The sequence below is a fragment of the Capra hircus genome, chromosome 9 (genome assembly GCF_001704415.2).
Source record: "Capra hircus breed San Clemente chromosome 9, ASM170441v1, whole genome shotgun sequence".
In the NCBI taxonomy this organism is placed as follows: domain Eukaryota; kingdom Metazoa; phylum Chordata; class Mammalia; order Artiodactyla; family Bovidae; genus Capra; species Capra hircus.
The window spans coordinates 51,096,643-51,121,101 of NC_030816.1; the positions used below are offsets into that span (position 1 = coordinate 51,096,643).

General features: G+C 37.5%; 2 protein-coding genes across 7 annotated transcripts in view; both read left to right on the forward strand.

The window, feature by feature from the left end:
- The window catches only part of SYNCRIP (synaptotagmin binding cytoplasmic RNA interacting protein), a 30,890-nt gene extending 27,083 nt beyond the window's left edge, over positions 1–3,807 (forward strand). The window contains exon 12 of one of the 3 annotated variants that reach the window (XM_018053171.1): positions 1–3,807. This exon is cut by the window's left edge and continues 1,732 nt beyond it. The gene's annotated coding sequence lies outside the window, so the exon portion shown is untranslated. The other 2 variants (XM_018053170.1, XM_018053173.1) reach the window with 2 other exon arrangements.
- Positions 16,580–24,459, forward strand: part of SNX14 (sorting nexin 14) — a 72,378-nt gene continuing 64,498 nt past the window's right edge. For 2 of the 4 annotated variants that reach the window (XM_018053174.1, XM_018053175.1), the window contains exons 1-2: positions 16,606–16,885; positions 17,677–17,760. In XM_018053174.1, coding sequence (XP_017908663.1) covers positions 16,746–16,885; positions 17,677–17,760 — 224 coding nt within the window. In that variant the 5' untranslated portion in view covers positions 16,606–16,745. Of the gene's footprint in view, positions 16,886–17,676; positions 17,761–24,459 lie in introns of all 4 variants that reach the window. The other 2 variants (XM_018053176.1, XM_018053177.1) reach the window with 2 other exon arrangements.

Consider the following 24,459-nt stretch of genomic DNA (forward strand, 5'->3'; position numbering starts at 1 on the left):
TGTTTATTTGTACTTACATAATTTTAGATAGTGGTTGCCAATAGCCTGTATGTTTCACATTAATTGGTTTTTTATGTTATCTTAATAAACCATTTTAGTATGTTGTATGTCAGTTACTGGGATAGCTGGGACATAGAGTGTAATTTAAAATTTGTCAATAAGTATTCATTGGAATATATGTAAATGTGCCTTGCCGGTTATTGAAACATTACCTACAAAATGAGTATGGGGTGACAAAAATTAGTTCCTGGTGCTTAATGAAACTTTTTGCCACTGATTTTATATATTACCCCGTGCTTTTTTAAAGTACATCTCTCAAATCTTAGTGTAAGTTTGAGGGCTACACAAAACATTTACATTTCATTCTAACATAAAATGAGTAATAGGTTGTGGAAAGTGGGTAAACTAAATGTAGCCTTCAGTAAAATTGAATCTCAGTGTAATCCTTGGTGCTGGCACTTCCCAGGTCCAAGGAGTTAAATGATCCCATCAAAGAGGTCATTGCCATGCCTATTGGCACTTTACTGTCATACCCTTTTTAAGGGACACTGTCAAGGTGTTTAAGTTAATTCTCAGAATTATTTGTTGGGATTTTAGAACAGGTTTGTTTGACTTAAGTAAGAACTGCATTGTCAAAGTTGAAAGATGAACATTTTTGTGAGTTCACAAATGTGTTCTTAAGAAAATATTAAAATATGGAGCTGTGGGTTTCCAAGACTATTTGGCATTCTTAGTTTGGGGATTTGGGAGGAAAAACTGATATTTAAAAAATTTGTGAAGAATTGATGGGTAATGTAAACAGTGGTGATTAAATATATACACACTCAAGTGAAATTACTTGACAGTGTTCATTTGACTAACTTTGAATTTAAGCCATTATAATTACTTTTAAAATTAAATAATCATTTGCACTGTTCTGATAATGGGTGCAGTTTTTGAGCAATATAATCAGAGCTAAATATGCATGTAGTGATTAGTGATGTGAACAATTAAGTACTGAGAAGAAATACTAACTGGTATTTTCAAACTTAAATTTCTGTAGTAAAATCAGTATCAAACTCTTATCAGATCAAGGAAAACAGGCAATGCATATAAACATACTTTTGAATGTTGTGTGGCCTATAAAGCAATAATGCAATTTTTATGGAATGTCATGGGATATGAGAAATGGAAATGCAAAAATAACTAATCCTTTAGTGAAAATGTCAACATGTTAAAAAAGGGGAATGTTAACTAATGTAGGTTATTGATATTTGTGATTTGTTTATGGGTTCTTGGCTTTGACAGCTTCAAAGAATGGATAGATGACAAGTTAAAAGAAATTTTGTATATAATTGTCAAGGAATGGGTCTTAAATCCAAGAATCAAGTCCCTTCCTTGGGGTGAAAATGTATCCTTAAAGCATTCTGATTGTTGAAAAATAACAAAACAAACTTGAGTTACCTAACCAAAGCAGACGCAAGATTTTGTTTCTGCAGACTACTTGGCAATCAAAAGTGATCATCACTTTAGTTAATCAGTTTTCAGAAAGTTGCTTTGTGAGAAAATTGTGTTAGATATATTCTCCCAATCATGCATTTTGTGGGAAGTTTTTCAGCATTGTGATTGAATCAGATGTTAGAAATAAATGGGGGGTTTAGCACAAAAAGCGGTTGCACACTCATAACGGCCATTGTTGTAGCATCATGAGAAATCTACCAATGACTGCAAGTCTGATTTAATGATTTACACTTTCTTCATGATAAAATAGGAATAGCATGCATAGGAATGGATTGATGGGGTGACCTCGGGTATTCACTTATATGAATCTATTTGAAAAGATTTAATGAGGGTGAATATCATGCTAGATGGGCAAAATTGTCACATTCAGGACAGCTGTTTTGACTGCTAAGCCAAAAGTCACTGTTCAGAAACATAGGAAAAAAGACCAAACAGAGCATGACATATAGTCTGTTTAAGGGGAGAAATTACAGAGTAGGACTTCTGCATTTAGGTGAGGGAGCTACCCCCCTAGAGTAAAAGATTGCTCAGGTTCCTAAAACTTTAAGAATACCCACCATGGTCATTTTCTCCCCAGTGATATATACCATAAACTTTTAATCTGACCATAGGAATTCAGTGGTGGGTTTAAAATGAATCAAGAAATAACAATACATAAAATGAACAGACTTGTGGGGATGATGTTTTAAAGTGTAGTATTAATTACTCAGTCATACCACTCAATAGGGCATGCCACTACTTTTCTTAAGATATTAATTATCAGCCAATGTTCAAAGACATTTTTAACTGTGGGCAAATTAGTGGATGGACTTTTTTGTCTGTCACTTTTTAAAAAAGTACTTAAGATACAAGTTTTATTAGTACCACAGTCTGCCTTCAGTAATATGCCTAAAATATTTTTCAGGGCCAGGAGCATTCAGTTGAAAGAAAATCTTTTTTACGAATGCAAAATAGTATTAAAACTAATGCCCTGGCCCAAGATTAGGTTTTTAATGATATTAACAGTAGTCTGATAAACATCTAGAAGTCTGGCATTGAGAAACAAAAGCTTGTACCTGACTAGTATTTTTATTTAAAAAAATTAGTTCTGTTAGCTTATTTAAATTCTCTTACATATATTTATCTGTAGAAATTATATTTATTTCATTCCTTTTATTTCACTGAAAACTGTCTGCAGGCTCTTTGATTTGGATTAGATGTGTGAAGTACTGTCTTTTGCCAAAAACCTCAAAATTACCTGTTCTTTTCAACGTAGTGGGTTTGTGCTTGTTTGGAGATCAGTTCAAAAACTATCTGTACTATCTGTACTGCCTCTGATGTTAAGATTTTATGTATAGCATAAGGAAGCTAGCTCTGACTATATTTTCCTAAGAATAAAGACCTATTTTTGTAGCATGTCTTAGGATCTCCAGGAGTCCAAGAATTATTGTGGGTGTCCTCCATTTCATCGTTTTTCATTTAACAGCTTTTAAAATAGACACTTGGAATCTTTAGGGGTCTTTTCGTCTTTTAATTATCCATACATTCAAAATAACTAGCCAACGGTAATACCAAAACAGATTCCCCAAGATCCCTAATTGAAGCACATGATAGGGAGATGATGTATAGGATAAATGTATAGTGTTGGTCTCCACTTAATTTTAATTAATGAAAATGAAAATACTCTGGTCACACACATGCCAGTGGACTCAAGAAGTTAATGGTAATTTGGTTCTGCTTTTCTGGTAACATACCCCCACCATTCAGTGTTCCATTTTCTTATCACTCTTTGAAGGTTTGGAAATGAGTAATTGAGATAGTAAGTAATACAGGAGAGGGGAGTGAACAAACTTTTGCTCTAATGTACATTTAGGTGACTGTGCAAATGAGGTTAGGTAGGTGAATTCAGCTTAAAAGGTGTTTCATTAAGCAAAATTGGCAAGTCATTATCAAAGAATGGGGAACTTGTAAATACATTCTGGAGATTTTGGCTCAGCCCTAGAATTTCTTGGTAGGAGGGTGATAGCTTTGTTCACTTCATGAAGATCCTTTTAGGTACAGAGTTTAATAGTTTGTGTTATGATTACTAAAGTTTATACTGATGATTGAAAAAAGTTTTTGTCATTTCAGAACAGTCATGGAAGTTTTATACCTGAAAAATTCTTAAACACTACTAGAGGATTTTGAAAACCATTTACATTGCCTATTTGACTCCCTGTGCTGATGCCAAACTAGTACTTTTTTTCTTGTTGGTAATCAAGACTGCTGACAGACTTTCTGGATGGGGGAGAAGTTCCAATAAACCATTTTGGAAATTAGTGTCTTCAAGTGTAGTTTCCGAAAATGTTTTTTTAACACAAGCAAATAGAATCAAGATAAGGTTATTTTAGAATAATTTACCATAAGCTTCAGTGAATATCTGATTTTCTTTCCTTTGTAAAGTGGTTTAAAACAAGTTCTAATCTGAAGTTGCTATCTGTAATGTTCTTGAATGGTCATTTCTTGACTTTAGTTCTGAAAGGATTCTGTGATGCCAAATACTAACTTATTTTGGGGATACCTAAGGGAATTGACATTTAAAGTCATTTATGAACTACAACCAGTTACTGCTACTACAAGGCAAAGGACAAAGGTTTTGATGTGGACCAGACATAACCACAGATTAAGAAAACATGATTAGGGTTGTGTTCACAATGTAGTAACAAATGTGTAGAAGAGTTGCACATTACAAAATCCAATCTTCCAGCTGTAGACACATACCATGACATCAGAAGAGTTCTAACATCGGGTGTGGCTCTATTATATACTTTCAAATGAGATGAAGAGGTTTGATTAGTCGTGCCATTTGTATCACAATTTTGCATTTCAACTTATGTCCTGATTTTTTTTTAATGGGAATTAGAAAATGCCAGTACTGCGTCATTTGAACACAGAATTGTTTAAAAAGTCATGAGTTTAAAAAATTTTCTAATGACTTCATTTTCAAGAGAATAGTTTAAAAACTATTTTTATAGTTAAAAGTACTATGGTATTTATGTTGCTTTAATTGGGAGGAGTCAGGAGTTAGGCCTCTAGAATTGCTCTATTTGACACATCAGGAGAAATTAGAAAAGCATATATACTGTTTCTTGGTATATTTAATATTTGGAATGAGCTTGGAGGTAAATAAATGAACAACATGTCAAAGGTCATCCAAAAATTAATGGAGTACACTTTTCAATTCTCTGCAGCCACAGGCACGTGTAATATACAGTGTAGTTTTGGTAGAACTTCTTGAAACAGTAAAAATTCACATGAATTTGCAGAAGTTGAATTCCTAGGATTCCTTCAACATTGACAGGTGTAATTTCTTTTAGGAACCCTGCCTAACTTCCAATTCATTTATAAATAGAATTAAAACATGGTGGAAAACTTTTATTCTAAAGTTACATGTTAAATCTTCATTGGTTTCCTGACGATCCATTTAGTGTTAGGACAGACAGTATCAGCAGTTAAGCGCCCAACAGTGGATTCTGTGGCTTAACCTTTCTGCTGCTCAGTCTTTTGATCAGTCTATTTAAATTACTGCCAGTACTTGTTTAATTAATTAGTTCTTCAGTGTATGGGGTTTCTTTTGCCTTCTAGAACAGAAGTCCTTCCAAGGCAGGGAAATCCGAATTAATGGTGCTAGACGGGCATTTAAAAATACTTTTCAAAGTATTTTTTAGTTTGGAAATGAATTTTCAGTTTAGTTTATTAGGCTGGATTTGGCTTAATTGTGACTTGTTAACTTGAAAAAGGAATTGAAAATTTTGAGCCACTTACAACATGGAAAGCTTTTAGAAATTAACATGGAATACTGAATTTTAAGGCAAATTAAGATCATGAAGATCCATATTTTAAATTGTCTGTTTGACCTTAAAAAGGTCTTGAAGGGAGCAGTTGGCTGTGGGATTTATATCTATCTATCTATCAAGACAGCCTAGCCCAACAATTTTTCTTCATGCTGGTATTCAGTTTAATTCCCAACTGCTGAACAAAAAAGTATTGGCCTACCAAGTCCCATCTATATTTATGTTTATGAGGAAGGGGTACTTCAAGATTGAGTTCTTGTTCTGCTTACAAGTCTAATTTTGAGTCCATAAAGTTTGTATAAAGTTCTTATGTAGAGTACTTTGGAAAGTAGTAGTCAAACTTAAGAAAAGTTTCAAAGCTAGGTAACTATACATTAACATAGTGAAACAAGTGTTACTAAGAGTAATCCATAATTAAAAAAATTTTTATACATCTGTATGAAAAGTCTTAATATGAACCTTAGAGTTGGTTGCTGGTTCAAAATTAAATTCCTTTGAGAAGACAAGAGGCTCTGAATTTAAGGCATTTTCTCAACTATATATACCTACTTGTTTGAGTAGTGATGGGTTAAAGGTGGTATTTATGCTTAAATGTGCTTAGTTGATATTTTAACTTGATAGTCCTTCAAAGGAAAATTTTAAAACCTGTACCTGGAAAACAAGGCACAGCGCAGAATGAAAGTCTGCATCTCTGCTCACACCCTAATCAATTAACAGATGAATGACTCCTGTCTTTAGGTTTTAGTTAACCTCATGTCTTTCAATTACCAAGTTTAAGCAGTTTCTTTTTTAAAACCCCTGAGACATTTGGCTTACTCTAGTCCTTTTTTTTCCCTCCCCTAAGCTAGTTCAATTGATTACTGTCATTACTCAGACTACACTTAGGCTACTACTACTACATCTGTTTTAGTATCTGTTCTTTACTGTTTGATGAAACAGCATACACTACTTACTCATCTCCCAAATCTCCCAATTCCTATTAACTATACTTTTTTGTTATTAACTTTTCCTCCCAACACCATTTATTGGCTAAATTCCAGCAGTAGAGCAGGCTCCTCTTATTTATATGTGGACTGTTGCTCACTCCTGAAATCTGTAGGTTTTTGGAAAGATAACCAGTTTGTAATAGAATGCATTGAAACACTTCACTTCTCTGTGCTTTTTTGATTTTTCTCAAATGTTTGGTGACTGTATTTTTTGTATTTATTATATGGAAGAAAGATTGATAAAAGTGACCTGGTGTTATGGGCCTGCCCACTGAGACAGCTGACTGTAAGTTCTGTGTGTGTGAGAACACAAGGGCTAACAGGCCTTTTTTCGTTTCCTTGGGAGCTGGCAGGCAAGCAAGTTTACCTCTCCAGTGTCAGAAAAGAGTGCTCAATTGTAGGGACATAGACTCCTCCTAGGCAAGTTATTTGCTTTGAGGAGGGGGGTAGACCCTGAAAACAGGCCTGCAACCTTCAGGCAAATAAATTTCTTCCCTTTTCCACTCTTGAAAGCCTGAGGTTTTGCCTTTTCTTTGTCACTCATTTTTCCCATGAAAATTGGCTGCTTTTCTTACAGTCCTCTGATTGCAAAATGAACAGTGTCAGTTCATCTTTTAATTTGTTGAAATTAAAGTCAGTTTAAAAATAGAAGTAAGTAAAATACAACAGCATGGTATACAGTATCTTGGACTTATTAGAATAAATCACTTTAATCTCTGTATCACAGCTCTTTTAAATTGTCTAGGAAAAGTTTGAATAAATCTTACTTGAAAAGAGAACAGCACCTAGTATGCTAATGGGTATATTGAAGACATTTTGTGACTAAGGTTGCAAATTTAGTGGCATTATTAACTGGGCAAAGCAGATTATTTTGCAAGACCTTTTGGGGGGTAATAGTACAATAGGTTTTATTTAAGCGTACAGTTTCTGAACATGGAAGAAGCACTCATTCAGCATTGTTTAGTTTTAACCTTTTTTTTTCTTTTAAGCTCGGCCTGTGGATTCAGTTTCCTGACCAGGGACTGAACTCAGGTCAAAGCAGTGAAAGAGCTGAATCCTAACCACTAGACCACTAGGGAACTCCCATTTCTTTTTTTTTCCTCCATCCATTCACATTTAATACAGCATACCTTCCTGTATGTTCTTTCACCAGTTAATGAGACTACATTCCGTATTTTGGCAGGGCTCTCTCAAACCTACGTTTTCCAAACTTGATATTCTGGGATTTGGTGAGAGTCCATGTTAACCTACTTATAGAATATTTTTTTATACTTTTGTCATATCCTGTCTTTGCTGATCAGAGGGTCTAAATCCTTAAACAAATTTTTCCACTTAAGGCAATTGAAACATTTTAGATCCTTTTGCCTGTTCTTAAGGACCTCTTCCAAGTATTAAAACCTTTTTTTAATACTTTAAAACTTTTTTTTTTTTGGCTGCACTATGTGACTTGGGAGGATCTAAGTTTCTCAACCAGGGATTGAACACAGGCCATGACAGTGAAAGCACCAAATCCTAAACAGTGGACTGCCAGGGAACTCCCCCTTAAAACCATTTTTAATAGGTTTTATTATATTAAATATTACTTAGTTGATAATCAAGGGAGAGACAGACTTTCAGGGTTTTTGATACCAAAAATCTTGGCTAAGTTTTCAGCTAGTGTACCTAGATTCTTTAAAAGTGATGGAGATAAGACCCACTAATCTCTTGCATTTTATAGTGGCTTTCACATTCCAGTAAGACTGATGTAGCCTGCGTTATATTCACTTTTATATAAACTTAGAGAAGTATAGGTTGTTAAAGGAAAAGACTGTCTCACAATCCAATGACTGAATAGATACTCCCTTATTTCCCCAAGAGTTCTAGGTGAAAAATGGTATTTTTTTCTTAAATCATTGTGACATTTAATGAAAGGAACTATGAGCACACATACATATAACTTGTTTGGTTCTGAGTTTTCTGTAAAAAGAGATGCTGTTAAATTATGATGTTGAGTTGGCCAAAAAGTTTGAGTTTTCCCCCAAGATTTTACAGAGAAATGCAAACGAACTTTTTGGCCAACCCACTATTTTGCAAGCTTATATTCTTCTATGAGATACAACTTGTGTTTTAAAAAAATACTCTCCCTAGAGGATTTTTTGCTTCATTTACACATTTTTCTGTGAAGGCTTAATTTTATAAAATACAGGAAATGTACATTACTGATCATTTGCCCTGTAATACCTTATATGTTATGAACATTTCTTGGCACATTTTTATTTTACTTGTTATCTGAGAAAGGGTAGGACAAATTTGCTTTTTTTAAAAAAAATTTTAAAGCTGTATGTTCTGAGGAAGAAAACTATCAAGCCCTATATAGTTCACAGAGCATTATTCAAATTACCCCAAATTCCCTAAATTACTCTTAACATTTTACTAGTTTAGAATCAACCTCTGTAACAGATATCAGTCAAAATGAGCAATATGAATCTACCTTTTTTGTGCTAGTAACTTGTGTTTTTAAAATTTTAGAATTAGTGTTCATTTACTTACGGGCTCTCAGTTCTGAAATTCTTGGCAAAACTCATTTGGTTTAAGGCTGTTAACCTGATCAGGACACAGAAGACAGTGTAACTGCCAAACTAGCCTCCCAAATTTGCTTTACTACTGATACTGATTTATATATTTTCTAGAAATTATAGAGTGTAAATGTTCTTGTAAGCATCAGCAATCTCTTCCTGCCCATCCCCAGTAGCTGTCTTTAATATCATGTATTAATGTTTTATTGTCAGAATGAAGCATTTTATTGCACCTTTTCCTAGGGAGCTTGGTGGTTTGGGAATGATAACTCTTAAGTTGATTTTCCTCTCCCCTCTATTTTTAAGAACTGTTCACAGGATACCAGTAGCCCAATAGGAAATATATTTTTTACAAGCTTTAAGGAATTAATGATCCAGTGGTTAGGACTTGGCAATTTCACTGCTTGGGTTCGATCCATAGTCAGGGAATTAAGGTCCCAAAAGCAGCACTGTACGACCAAAAGGGTTTGGAAAAAAAGGTTTTAAAATTTTTGGCCTCCCTGTGTGGCATGTGAGGTTTTAGCTCCCTGTCCAGGGATCGGACCCTCAACCCCTGCATTGGAAACGCAGAGTCTTAACCATGGACCTCTAGAAAGTCCCCCCAAAGCTTTCACTTTTCTAACACCCTGAATCACTCTCCTTGAAAAGTTTCCTTGGTGCTTTGCTGGTTCTCTCTGTGACTGTCTTGTTCTTATCTGTTTTATTGCCCTTTTTTTCCTTCTATACTTGTTTCCTTGATCTCAACTGTTATTTGCAGCTTCATGTCACATCTGTGTGGACTCCTGCTCTGCTTTAATGTCAGGACTTGATTAATTTGTGTTATATGCAGGTTTGCCTTTTCAGCCCTTTGCTGTACATGATAGAGTGCTTTGCTCTGTCAGTGGTTATATACTGTTAACTTACCACACAGCTACATTTGATGACTTGTTACTGACTAAGCCTAAAAATCCTCTATCCGGGCCCTACTATACCCTTTGAGAAGTTGTCTGACTAAACTTTGTGTTTATAAATACTTTAAAGTGGTTCCACATTTATAAGTGGCACATTATAATCACTCTCCATATCTATTTCTACAATAGCACTGTCTAGTAGAAGTAAACTGCAAGCCAAACATGTAAATTAAAATCTTATAATTTGGCCTGAGCTCATCCTTCTAGTCTTAACCTTCCATTGATATTGCCTTGTAAACAAACTGCTAGCATTGTCTTTGGTGCACTTCACATTTCTGGTATCTTACTAATGGGTGTCCCCACCCTACCCTTCTAAGCCAGGCGCTCAGAAATCCTCTTCAGCGAAAATAGTAAAGTCTTCTCGCTGCAGGTGAATTAAAATGATCACAGAGTATCCCTGAGGAACATGTAGTTAGAACAATAAAAATCTTGGCTCTCTGGAGCTAATACAAGGCCATTAGCTGTTTTTTTTCCCTTCACTGCTTGTGCTGCTGGTTTGTAACAGCTATTTATGTGTAAGTCAAAACCCCAAATTTATCAACTTCTGCTTGAAGGTAACTCTAATCTGACAATATTTGCAAATATGGTATTTCTGTGCTTCATAATTGCAAGAAGAATCTTCAGAAACATTAAAGTCATATTTACTGTTGCTACAATCCTTCAAATTCATTTTCTGTCAACAGTGTTCGTGTTCATTACCATTTCCCATCCTCTGCTGTTATCAATAGCAGTTTCATAGGCTGCTTTATGGGGCTTCCCTGGTGACTCATGCAATGCAGGAGACTAGGGTTCGATCCTTGGGTGGGGAAGATCCCCTGGAGAAGGGAATGACAGCCCACTCCAGTATTCTTGCCTGGAGAATCCATCCCGTGGAGAGAGGAGTCTGGTGGGTTACAGTCCGAGGCGTCGCAGAGTCAGACGTGACTGAGCAAGCTAAGCACTTGTGCTGTCAGTGGTAAAAGGCTATGAAACTTGGCAGAGCTTGAGTAAATAGGCTTAACTAATTTAGGGATAATACATGAAGTATTATCAACATTTGAAAATCCAGTACATGTAAAGGTTTATTTAGGTAGGTGTTATTTGTTGTTTGTCTCTTATCTCTGAGGCTTTACAAAAATTGCTCCAACCCTGCCATCAGTGTTTCTGTGCATTCTTGGAGAAGCTTTCTTAGTCTTTGGAGATACAGAACTGAAAGTGAGCTGTATTTTTTTTTTAAGTTACATGGGTTGGTGTTTTTTTTTTTTTTTGAAACGGAAGAGAAGTGCTCACTGAACATCTGGATAATTCAGTTATATTGAATAAATACATATCTCAAACTGTTTTCACAAAATCTAAGCATATAGGGCATATTACTTTAATAATGCTCAGAATTCAGACTTTTGAAATGTGTTCTGAGCTTAAAAAAACCTAAATGGTAACTCATTATATAGGAATAATTTTCAAATAAAATTGTTTCAATAAAAATTTCCAAATGACTGTTCAAGATTTCTATTTAGATATACTGTATGGAGTTGTGTTTTTTTTTTTTTAATATTTTTAATTGGATTCAGTTGACCAAATACAGTAGTTTCTATCTATATGAAAGGAATATAAAAATTTATTTTAATTATTTGTTAGCAACCTTACTAGAATTGAAGTACCAGTATTAGTGATCTTCACAATTCTGAACCAACCCTAGTTGCATGGTGGTTTATACGTATCATGGCAAATGCTTTTGTTTTTATATTTTAGAAAACAGCTACTGAGAGATAAGAGGAATGATTACAAAGGCTTTCAAAAATATTTTCAAGTTACTGAAGTCAGTTGAAAGCTATATTTAAACATCTGAATATAGTTAACATTTTTCTTTTTATGAAAGCCATTGTCTAGTCAATATAAGAAATAAGGTGGAGTGTTACTTACTTAAAGGAAAACTAAAAACCCTTAGTTAGACAACAAAACATTGGCCATCTTATACAAAGGATAGCAGTATTAGATTATAAGGGCCTTTTCCAATCTTTAATATTTACCAACAGGTGTGTGTACACCTGACCTCAGCCCTGACCAACTCTTTGTGATTCCATGGACTGTAGCCTGTCAGACTCCTCTCTCTATGGAATTTTCCAGGCAAGAATACTGGGGTGGGCTGCTCTTTCCTATTCCAGGGCATCTTCCCAACCCAGGGATCAAACTCATGTCTCTTCCATCTCCTGCATTGACAGGTGGATTCTTTACCACAGATGCTACCTGGAAAACCCTATCAACAGGCAGGTGAATATATTTTGTTTTTAATAATTTATATTTTCTGAAGTTATGACCTATTAACATCAAAGTGAGGTTTGAGAGGATGGTTATTCCAACATACCTTAGAAATAAAATGACACACATGAAGTTTAATTTTTGGTGCTAAGAAACAGACAGCTCAGAATTTCAAGCTTAGATAGCTTTTACCCAGAGAGTATTTCTTTGATCCACTGGTTCTGTAAAGTAGTAGTTCTTCATATCTTACTGATATCTTATCGTTGGATGTCTGTCTTCATGACTGCACAGAAAAGTGGGGGCTGCTTGAATAAGAAAGTGGCTGCATTTTTACATCTTGAACTCCTATCGAAAAGTCCCTTAATGCTTTTCCTTCAGTTGCATATTCTCCATTGTAATGAGTTCTTTTGAAAACCAATGAAGGGAACATTACTTGAGGTATAGAAGGCAGATTAATCCTTTTACAGGTATTATCATGTCCAGAGGTTGATACATAGGGATAGGTTGTAGGGAGATGAGGCTAATAGGAAATGTAAAATTAAGACTAAAAAGAACATTAAAAATGCCACAAAAGGTAAAACAAGAATGTTGATGCTTTGAGATTCCTGTGATAGGAGATAATACTGCAAATCACAGGAGGCAGCTGTGAGAGGGAGAGGCTGAAATGGCTCCAAGGGGTAAGTAAGTATTCCTCTATCTTTTCCCTTACATACTCAGATGCCACACAAACAATGGCCCTCTACAGTTAAAATCTGGTGTATATTTAGGGTCATCAGAGTTAAGTAGGCCTAGTCACAAGGGATTCGAGTACTCAACACCATCTTTTCAAATTTCTGAAGCATTTGAAATACTTTGCCTTGTGCTGCATCACTTCTGAAAATTAAGTGAAAGCAGAGAGAAATCCTCGTATGTTCAAATTATTGTCTTCCCAGAGGACTTTCTTGATCCTCAACCAGTTGAAAATTTTCCTTTCCCAGCAACTGTCATTAAAAAAAGCTATTACAGCCTTTATATAAAGATATGCCCTGTATGATACATTACTTTTCTTAGGTGACATGTCTCCTTCACTAGATTGTAAGCCTTTGGAGGTCAGCAAGAAAGCATCTAAATCATTTTATCTGCCACCACATTTAGTACAGTGCCTTACATTTATTTGCTAATTTAATAAACATTAAAATGGAGATACTGTAGTTTGATGTTTATGAGCCCTTTAGATGAATGCATTATTAACCATTTACTATTTATAGTTTGAGAATGTACCAGTAATATATAAACTGGCTTTTATAAAAAAAGTTTTTGCCTTTAATTGTCAGGTCTCTCCACAACTAATATTAGTCTGGATACTAATATTAGTATCCCTGTCTAGTAGAAATAAAGCACAAGCCACATTTGCAATTTTCTACTCGGTATATTGCAAAAGTAAGAAACAGGTTAATTTTTAGCCTATTATTTCCAAAATACCATTTAACATGTAATCAACTTTTGAAAGTTGAGATAGTTTATACTCTTGTTTTCATAGTAAGCCTTCAAAACCTGATGTCTATTTTGCACTTACAGCACATCTCTTTAGCCACATTTGAAGTGTTCAATAGCAAGATAATAGATAGTGGCTACAGTATAGCACAGTGCAGGTCTAGAACTCTAGGGCAGGCAACAAACTTCTGGACTTGTTTCCAAGCTACCTCACAGCCTTGATTTTATGTCATTGTTATTTTAGGTTGTTAAAATCCAAATAAAGCTAATTGGTTTGGCTTTTTTGTCATGTTAATAAATCCATAAAATATTTTTTTGTATTAAGCATTGTAAATAATAGCCACTTTCTACCCAGTTTAATTTCTTAAAGACTTCTGAGGAATGTAACCTTTAGAGTTAAGGATATTGGGTTTGAGATACACCAAGTTAAATGTGCTCAGTGAAACTGCTAGTATAGGATGAAGCTGGTTCCCGAACCCAGATTGATTATGGCTATCCCATATCCTCACTAGAAGTTCATATCTTTTTTTTTTGTTTAGTATTTGGCTGCTTCGGAGGTCGCAGCATGTAGGATCTTAGTTGTAGCACATAGTATCTAGCCCCCCCTCCCGCTCCCCAGGGATCAAACCCTAGCCCCCTGCATTGGGAGTGCAGAGTCTTAGCCACTGGACCGTCACCTAGGAAGTTCATATCTTTTAATAAAAAGTTGGAAAAAAAATCTCAAGCTCTGTGTATGACGGCTGACCTGGATGAAGTGAAATAAAAGTTGCTTATGGACTATACAGTCCATGGGATTCTCTAGGTCAGAATACTGAAGTGTGGGTACCGTTCCCTTCTCCAGGGATTGAACCCAGGTCTTCCACATTGGGGGTGGATTCTTTACCAGCTGAGCCTGGTATCCATGAAGCAGACATGGATACTAGGCCATAATGTAAAGAAAAAACATTTAATGGAGTAAAAATTTTACTTCATTAGATTAAGTCTGATCCATAGGAATTTTTTTTCTTCTTTTAGATTGGATTTTTATAGTTTTCTTACAGCAGGAATTTGTTTTTACTTTTTCCTTTTCTGAGCATAAGAGCAATATGAAAATTTAAATTTGTCTATTGTCTAATTAGCTTATATTCTAATTGCTCCTGCAAAGAAAACCATAAGGGAAAGGAGTTGGGTGGTGTTAAGATGTCTAATTTGAAAGAACAAAATATTTTATCATTAGTTTGATGAAGTAACTTACCCAAGTATAAAGTACTCAAGTCCACAGTAGGCACTTGATACATGTAGATTAATTCAACATACACCTTTTATTTATACTTCAGTTTGGCCCTAGAATGTTCATATAAATGAGGGATTATGTGAATTTATGGTTGTGGTGGGGGAAGGGACTTTTGAAAGATCATGACACTGCTATCTTTAAAATGGATAACCAATAAGGACCTATTGTATAGCACATGGAACTCTGCTCAGTGTTATGTGCCAGCCTGAATGGGAAAGCGTTTGCAGGAGAATGGATACATGTATATTATGGCTGAGTCCCTTACCTGTTCACTACCACAACATTGTTAATTAGTTAAAATTAGTTATACCCCAATACAAAATAAAATTTAAAATTTGGTAATAACAAGAGGGGTTATAGGTAGTTGAAACGACACCAAAAAAAAAAAGGCTGAAAATTTAATTATGTACCTCGAAATATTTTTTAAAAGCACTAAGCTTTCCAACAATGTTACGGAGTAGTCTTACAGTGTATATTTATGATGTGCGTTTAAATAATACCAAAAGATGAGGATCGGTGAAATTGATACTTTTATATCCCACTGTGGAACTGGTAAACCATTCTAGATAGGATCTTGAGTTTGTACCATGTTCTTAGTCTGATATAGCAATTTTATTGATGTTGATCTTAAAAGGATTAGAAATGTGTATAATTTGTGATCAAGGTTAGTAAGTGAAATTAAATAGCACCAATAGATGCTACGTTGGAAGCAATGCGTAATTAAAGATGACACATGCATTCGGAATAACATGGGAACATATTAAGCTGTCCATACACCTTTTTATGTTTAAAAAAAATAATTTCTGAACATTCTGTCTCTGCATTTTGGAGGCTCACCCTCCCAAGAATGAAAAAAACGCAGCAGGAAAACCGGCTCTGTAGTTAGAATAGTTGCAAGCCTGGTTTCGCTAGCTGTGTGATTCTGAGCACGTTCCTTTCTGCCTTAGTAATGTCAGTTATCTAGCCGTAAAATGGGAGAAACCAGAGTACCTATATCAGGAGTTAAACGTGTGAAGGGTAAACTGCTTAGAGCACCGCCTAAATAAATCTTACTACGATACTGTCTTCCTGCATCTGTCAAGAGTAGCGGAGAAAAAGGAAATTAAAATTGAGAAATGTGATGACTTGGTAAAGCAAAAGCCCCAAGAGACTCTATTGAGGGATTTAACCTGCCAAGTTGTAGCACCCAAACACACGTTTTGGTTAGGTCTGCGGGGCTGCTGTGCACTGAAGTCTACCTCGCCCGTGAGCACGTAAAAGATGCTTCCTCGCAAGCGTGGTGACCCGGCGGGTTTGACTCTTCCATGTTCTAGGGTTGTTTTACTCACCGCGCACGGCCCGTGCAAAATAAGGGCTGAGAGGTGTCCCCCCCCTCCTCCCCTTGGGGCGTCGCGCAAAGCTTGGACCTGTCCCCACGCAGAGAGGAGACTACGGAGAGGAGGCGTGCAGAGCGCTGCAGGGGCGCGTCCCAGAGACTACAGTCCCCAGCGGCCCCGAGCTCCGGGAGTACCGCAGGCAGGGCCCGGTGGCTGCAGGGGGCTGCAGTTTCTCCTGTGCTCCGGCACATCCTTCTGTTTCTCCTCCGCAATACAGGCGGTTACTGGGTGCTGCAGCTTCCCCCCGATTTCTGCAAAGGGCCCGCCGCCGGGGAACGGGGCTCTCCGCTGGAGGCCGGTGCGAAGGTCCAGACCGGAGAGGTAAGCGATGGGCCTTGCGCCGCCGGCTGACGTCGAACACATCTCGCGGCTGTCCCCGCAGGCCGACGGGGGGCGTGGCCGCGCACGCGCGGCGGGGCTCGTGGGCGGGGCTTCGGGCGGCTGCAGCCGGCTGACCGTCCGCCGGTCGCCGGCGGTCTGGGTCCGCGATCCTGCCCCGGGGGGTGGAGACGCGGGAGATAGATGGGGATCGCCTAGACCTCGGCCTCAGTCTTTAGTACAGCTTCAGCGACGCCGACGAAGATGGCGCCCTGGGTGCGGACTATGGGGGAGAAGCTGAAGCAGCGTCTGCGGCTGGACGTGGGACGCGAGATCTGTCGCCAGTACCCGCTGTTCTGCTTCCTGCTGCTCTGCCTTAGCGCCGCCTCCCTGCTCCTCAACAGGTAAGACGGCGGCGCAGGGGCGGCCGGCCACTGCCCTCCTCCCCACCCCCCGCGAAGCTGCGGGCTCAGGCCGTGTTACATCGCTGCGCGGGGACCGTCGGGCTGCGCAGCTGCGGGACGTGGGGCGAGCTGCGGGGGCCTCTGGGAGAGCGGCCCGGGGGAGCCGGGCGGGGCGCCGGGCCCGGAAGTGCGGACGGGTGGGCTTGGGTGCCCCGGGTCCTAAGGCCTCCCACCTCAACCACCCGGCCCCGAGTCTTCCCTTGTTTTCACCCACTTCTTAAAACCTGGGCTTCCGTCGTTTATGCTTTTCAGAGGAATAAAATCTTTCAGGGCGGTCCGGTCAGCTGACGGAGGAGAGTTGCAAAGTCCGGTCGCGGTCTGTTTTTGACTGACTCCCCTCGCTCCTCCCCGCCCCGGGCGCACACGCCCACCCTATATGAAGCGATCCCGGCCTAGGCATTCTCCCTCAAAGGAGTGGTGGTGTTGGTTACAACACCGCAGAGATTTGTTGCCTCGAAGTCAGAAGGCAAAATAGTACTGTCATCCCTAGAATATTTCTAAAGGGAAGACTGAAAGGTGAAATTGGTTAATTTCGTTGACATTTTGAAAGCGGAAGGTTCTGCCTCTGAACTAAACTGGTCGATGTCCTTCATTCTGTTATTTCTAGAAGCGGTAGCGATGAAATAGGTAGTAGAGGCGAAATTATTTGAGAATTATTTCCAGATTTGCTTTTGGTGGAAAGACGTGTGAGGCAGTTGTCAGCGATAACACCTGCATGTTTTCTCTCATAGTCTGAGCGTGCAGCCATCGTTACTCTTTATCTGGAGATATTGGTTCCCAAGCATAAGATCGGGGAAACTTTCGCATGAAACTTGGTAAATTGATTTTGTTCTAAGATAACCGTTTCCTGGGGTTGTGTTGAAGCTGGATTTCTTCCCTTGTCGCTTTGCTTTCTAGTTAGTTGATTCTGAGTTATATAATACTAGGTTTAAATTGCGATTAATGTTACTGGAAAATGTACTTTGTGATGGTAAAATGATTTTAAGAGTATGGAGGACGTGGAATCCTTAAGAGAGTGAAAGCTATTAATTATTTACTTTATCATCTGGAAAGTATTTCAAGCCAGATAAACAGGTGTAGTATGAAAGATATGCCAACTTTATATGATTGTTTTGTCCAGGCATCTTTACTTATCTTATTTGGGCGCCAGGTCAGTTTAGGTGTTCCAAGTAGGACAACTATGTAGGAACAGGTTGAACTAGATTTCTGAGGTTTTCAACTTAATCATAGCATCCAGCATCTATATTATTAAGAAATCATAGGATAGCATCAATGTCTTTATAACATCTGAACGCTGTACCCTGTATTTGTATTATGCAAAGAAAGAACGAAATAACACGTGTTATCTCTGAGTGGTTGGATTTATGAATGAGATTGTTTTTGTGTCCATGGCACCATTGGGGGTGTAGCGGTGGAACTAGAAAAATGAAAAGATATGCTTAGTACATATTTTCAAAAAATGATTTTTATACAGGCATTTCACCAGTTTTTTTTATTTTTAGAAATAACTTTATAAGAAATTCTCAGTTTAAAATCTCCCCTGGTTGGAAATTCCCTGGTGGTCCAGTGCTTAGACTCTGGACTTCCACTGCTGGGGGCCTGGGTTTGATCTCTGGTCAGGGAATTAAGATCCACTGCTATACTTAAAATGAATAACCAACAAAGACCTACTGTGTAGTACAGGGAACTCTGCTTGGTATTATGTAACAATCTAAATGAGAAAAGAATTTGAAAAAGAATGGTTATATGGATATGTATAACTGAATCACTTTGCTGTACACTATCACAATATTGTTAGTCAACTATACCCCGATGTAAAATAAAAAGTTAAAAAAAAAAGATCCCGCAAGCCTCATGGCATGGCCAAAAAGAAAACAAAAGCAACGAACAAAACAACCCCACACCTCCCCAGAAAACCAACCAACCAAAAACTACGCTGGTTAATATGCGGTCAAACTTAGACTAGTACTCTTTTTGAAATTAACTTTTCTCTTATTGTCTTGAAATTTTAACCCCTAAAAATCTCTCAAGATGTTATTTAGTATATAAAATTTTCTTTCAGTATTAATAAAATTATGAATTTTATCTGTGGAAAGATAAAACGGATATAACCTTTGGACCATTGTAACTGATTTGTGGGAAGAGTAGAGTAATATACTTTATGTATTTCAAATTATAATATCATCTTTATAGTATTGATTTAATATATTAGAGCATACGATTAGGATATACAATTGTATAGATTTGCTAATCGTAGGATTGAATATTTGAGTATTATAAGGAATATTTTTTAAGTTAATCCTAATAATAATGGTAATATCAATAGTATTAATAGGTAACTCTTTGTGAGTACTTTGGTCTAGTTATTGTGTTGAGTTTTCATTATTATTGAGGTAGTTTATTCATGTGGTCACAAGTTTTGAATCTGAAGCTTGACTGTTAAGAATTTTATTCTGATTCCTCCTTTAACTAGTTATATGACTTTGGATAAGTAATCTTAATTTTTATTTGAGTCAGCCCCCTAATCTATATAATGTGCATAATACTGGAGCCTACATTTGTGATTACTTTGATGATTTAAGTGTTTTTGTTGTTGTGCTGGGTCTTTGTTGCTGCACACAGGCTTTCTGTGATTGTGGTGAGCCGGGGCTGCTCTCTTGTTGCGGTGTATGGACTTCTCATTGTGGTGGCTTCTTTTGTTGAAGAGCACAGGCTCTAGGCACATCGGCTTCAGTAGGTGCAGCCCGCAGGCTCTAGAGCACACACTCAGTAGTTGTGGCACATGGGTTTAGTTGCTCTGTGGCATGTGGGGTCTCCCCGACCAGGGATCAGACCCGTGTCCCTGCATTGGAAGGTACATTCTCATCCACTGTATCACCAGTTCAGTTCAGTTCAGTTCAGTCTCTCAGCTGTGTCCGACTCTTTGCGACCCTATGGACTGCAGCATGACAGGCTTCCCTGTCGATCAACAACTTGTGGAGCCTACCCAAACTCATGTCCATCGAGTTGGTGATGCTATCCAATCATCTCATCCTCTGTGGTCCCCTTCTCCTCCTGCCTTCAATCTTTCCCAGCATCAGGGTCTTTTCCAATGAATCAGTTCTTCCTATCAGGTGGCCAAAGTATTGGAGTTTCAGCCTCTACATCAGTCCTTCCTATGAATATTCAGGATTGATTTCCTTTAGAATGGATTTGTTGGATCTCCTTGCAGGCCAAGGGACTCTCTCAAGAGTCTTCTCTAGCACCATAGTTCAAAAGCATCAATTCTTCAGCGCTCAGCTTTCTTTATAGTCCAACTCTACATCCATATGTGAGTACTGGAAAAACCATAGCTTTGACTAGATGGACCTTTGTCAACAAAGTAATGTCTCTGCTTTTTAATATGCGGTCTGGTTGATCATAACTTTTTCCCCAAGGAGTAAGCGTCTTTTAATTTCATGGCTGCAGTCACCGTCTGCCGTGATTTTGGAGCCCCCCAAAATAAAGTCTGTCACTGTTTCCACTGTTTCCCCATCTATTTCCCATGAAGTGATGGGACCAGATGCCATGATCTTCATTTTCTGAATGTTGAGCTTTAAGCCAACTTTTTCACTCTCCTCTTTCACTTTCATTAAGAGGCTCTTTAGTTCTTCACTTTCTGCCATAACTGTGGTGTTCCACCAGGGAAGTCCTTAACTGAGTTTTAAAACATGGAACATGCTTGGAATGGTGCTCAGCACAAAAACAGTTATTTTTGTCTTATTTATCCTCACAACATTGTGAAGTATGTACTGTTAACTAGCCTTGGTGATTTTTTTTTTTGAGATACAACTTATAAAAGAGTACATAACACATATGTAATTGTATAGTTCTGTGAATTACAAAATATAACTACCCATGTAACCCCCACTTACCAAGATATAAAACATCACCCTACTAGGCTCCATTGTCAGTAACATTCTCAGTTGTCATGTATCAGTTTTGTTGTTTTTTGAACTTTATATAAATGGAATCATATGGTCTTCTCTTATCTGGTTTCTTTTTCTCAACTCTCCTTTTGAGATTCATGCATATTATTGCATATATTGGTAGCTGTTCCACTGAGACTATACCACACTTTGTCCATTCTGTTGAAAGGCATTTGTGTTGTTTATAGTTTTTGGCTATTATGAATAATGCTGCTGTGAGTATTCTAATATATATTTCTTTGAATAGGCATATGTACTTATTTCTGTTGGGTGTATATGCCCATAAATGAACATGCTTCATTGTAGTATATACATTTGTTTAACTTAAGTAGATACTGCCAGTTTTCCAAGGTTATTATATCAATTTATACTCTCGCCAAAAATGTTTTATAGTTTTGTCTAATATTGTTTATAGGTTTAATTTAGCCATTTTACTTAGTGTATAGTGGGAGGTCATTGTAGTTTCAATTTGTAGGGTCTTGATTATAGCCCCATTTTACAAATGAGCAAACTGAAGCTAAGAGTTGTTCAGTAATTTTCTCATAGATAGTAAGTAGCAGAATGAGATTCTAATGTTGATCATTCTGATTTAGAAGCCCAAGCTTTTAAAAATTACATTAAAAAGACATTATTAAGAAAAACTTATTAATAAGTTTTTAAATAACATTGATTCATATAAACTGTAAGTGAAAGTTGCTCAGTTGTGTCTGACTCTTTGCAATCCCATGGACTGTACAGTCCATGGAATTCTCCAGGCCAGAATACTGGAGTGGGTAGCCTTTCCCTTCTCCAGGGGATCTTCCCAACCCAGGTTTCCCTCATTGCAGGCACATTCTTTACCAGCTGAGCCAGAAGGGAAGCCCAAGAATACTGGAATGGATAGCCTATCCTTTCTCCAGGGGATCTTCCTGATCTAGGAATCAAACCGGGGTCTCCTCCATTGCAGGTGTATTCTTTACCAACAGCTATGAGGGAAGCCCTAAACTGTAAAGAAGTCAGAAAATTGAAAGGTGTTCAGAATCACTCATAAATTTACCATTTAAAGATGACTACTGCTGTTAACATTCTAGTCACTTTCCCTGCAGTTTACAATTTTATTTTATAAATTGTAGCCTTTTCTATATATGGAGCCACTTCTTAATGTATTTTATTATTATTTTCTTTGTTACTTTTTAAGTTACCACAATTGGCTTACATACACTTTAACAGTATTAAGACAGGCTCTTCTAAAGTACTTTAATGAACTTGTTTAATTATTATAACAACCCTGTGAGTTAGGTATTATTATTATTACACCCATTTTATAGAGGACCAAACAATCAGAGATTAAGTAATTTGCGTTTTATCATATCCAGGATTAGAACCCAGACACTACAATGTTTTTGATTCCAAACTTAATGGGCCGTTCACTCTGTGTTCTGTTTCTTTTGTCTATCTTTCTCTTTCTACAACAGTTTGGAATTGCTTCTAAAATGACAGTATTGTAGTTTTGTAGTATGTTTTTTATATACAGTTGGGCTCTTGGTCAGAACATCTACGTACAGTTTCACGTATGACTTTTTTCCCCACATAGTGTTGGGTGACAAGGGTGAGTATCGTGAGGAAGAGATTCCACTGGAAGCTGTATCTTTTTTATGACCTAACCCTGAAATTTAGACAGTTAGGTAGCTTCACTTCTGCCACATTCTTTTGATTAGGAGTGAGTTATTAAGGCCAGCCTCTATAGAAGGGGAAGGAAATTCGATTCCTGCTTTTGATGTAAAGAGTGCAAAGAATTTGCACAGTTTTATTTAATTTGTAAATTAATCTGGGTAGAATTGATGACTTAACTATATTTAATGGTTTCATCCATGAACATACCTTTCCGCATTCATTGAGATCCGCTCTTTTGGTCTTTTAATAGATTTTTTTCTTTTTCTCATTTAAAAACTTTATTATAGAAAACTTCAATCACATACAAAATAAAAATAGAGTAGTACAGTGAAACCTGTAAATACCTATCGCCTGGCTTAAAAAATGATCCGTTCAAAGCCAAGTTATCACTCCTGTCCCTAATTATTTTGAAGGAAATGCCATGTGAGATGTTTTATCCATAAGCATTAAACATACAGTGCGTATGTGCTCAGTCGTTCCAGTCCTGTCCAGCTCTCTGCTACCCTGTGGACTAGAGGCCTCCAGGCTCCTTTTTGTCCATGAGATTCTCCAGGCAAGAATACTGAATTGGGTTGTCATGCCCTTCTCCAGGGATTCTTCCAGATCCCGGGATCAGGCCTGTGACTCCTGTGTCTCCTGCGTTGCAGGCAGGTTCTTTACCCACTGAACCACCTGGGAAGCCCAAGCATTTCAGTGTGAGTGTTAGTCCTCAGTTGTGTCCGACTCTTTGCGACCCAGTGGACTGTAACCTGCCAGGCTCCTCTGTCCATGGAATTCTCCAGTCAAGCACATTTGAGTGAGTTGCCATTTTCTCTTCTGGGGATCTTCCTGACCCAGGGATCAAACCCAGATCTCCTGCATTGCAGGCAGATTCTTTGCTGTCTGAGCCACCAGGGAAGCCCCAAAAGCTTCTTATTTAATGTGTGTGTTAGTCAGTCAGTAGATATCAAATATTTCAGTAGATGCAAGAGCTTTTTTTCCCTTTGGCTGTGCCATGCGGCTTTCAGGATCTTAGTTTTCAGGCCAGGGATTGAACCCGGACCCCCGCAGTGCCCCAGAATCCTAACCACTAGGCCACCAGTGACCTCCCAAGAGCTTTTGTTTTTTCTACATATCCAGGATACCATTTCATTCTTTTTTTAAAGGTTTGTTTTTTTTTTTTTTTGATGTGGACCATTTTTAAAGTCTTTATTTAATTTGCTACATTATTGCTTCTGTTTGATGTTTTGACTTTTTGGCCAGGAGGCATGTGGGATCTCAGTTCCCTGACCAGGGATTGATCCCACACCCACTGTGCTGGAAGGCAAGGTCTTAACCACTGGACCACAAGGGAAGCCCCCACAATACCATTTCACAATAAAAAAGCTGTTAGCATCCTTAAAATATCTACTCATTGTTCAGATTTCCCTGAATCTGTTAGAACTTTATTCTCCAATATTTTATGATGAAAAGTTTTAAATATACAGCAGTGTTGAAATTTATAGTAAGTGATCAATTATCTTTAAAATTTTACTGTATTTTTATATGCTTTATTATGAGCCTGTCTATCCATTACGCCAACATAATGAATTTATTTATAAACAGCCTTTAGATTTATTCAGATAATACCCAAGTATGATCTTTTAATCTGAAAATTTCTTCCCTTTTTTTAACCTTGTAATTTATTTGTTGGGGAAACTGGCCATTTGTTCTGTAGAGTTTTCCACAATTTGGCTTCTGCTGATTGCTTCCCTGCAGTGTTTTTGAATCTCCCTCTAGGTTCCCTGTAAACTAGTAATTAGGTTAAAAGGCATCATTGTTTTGATTTTTTTTCTCCTTTAGTTCATGATGATTAAAAGATATTGAACTATTTAGAAAAATATACCTTTCTTATGGTGTGTTATTCTTTACTTTATGATATATTGCTAGTTTTAG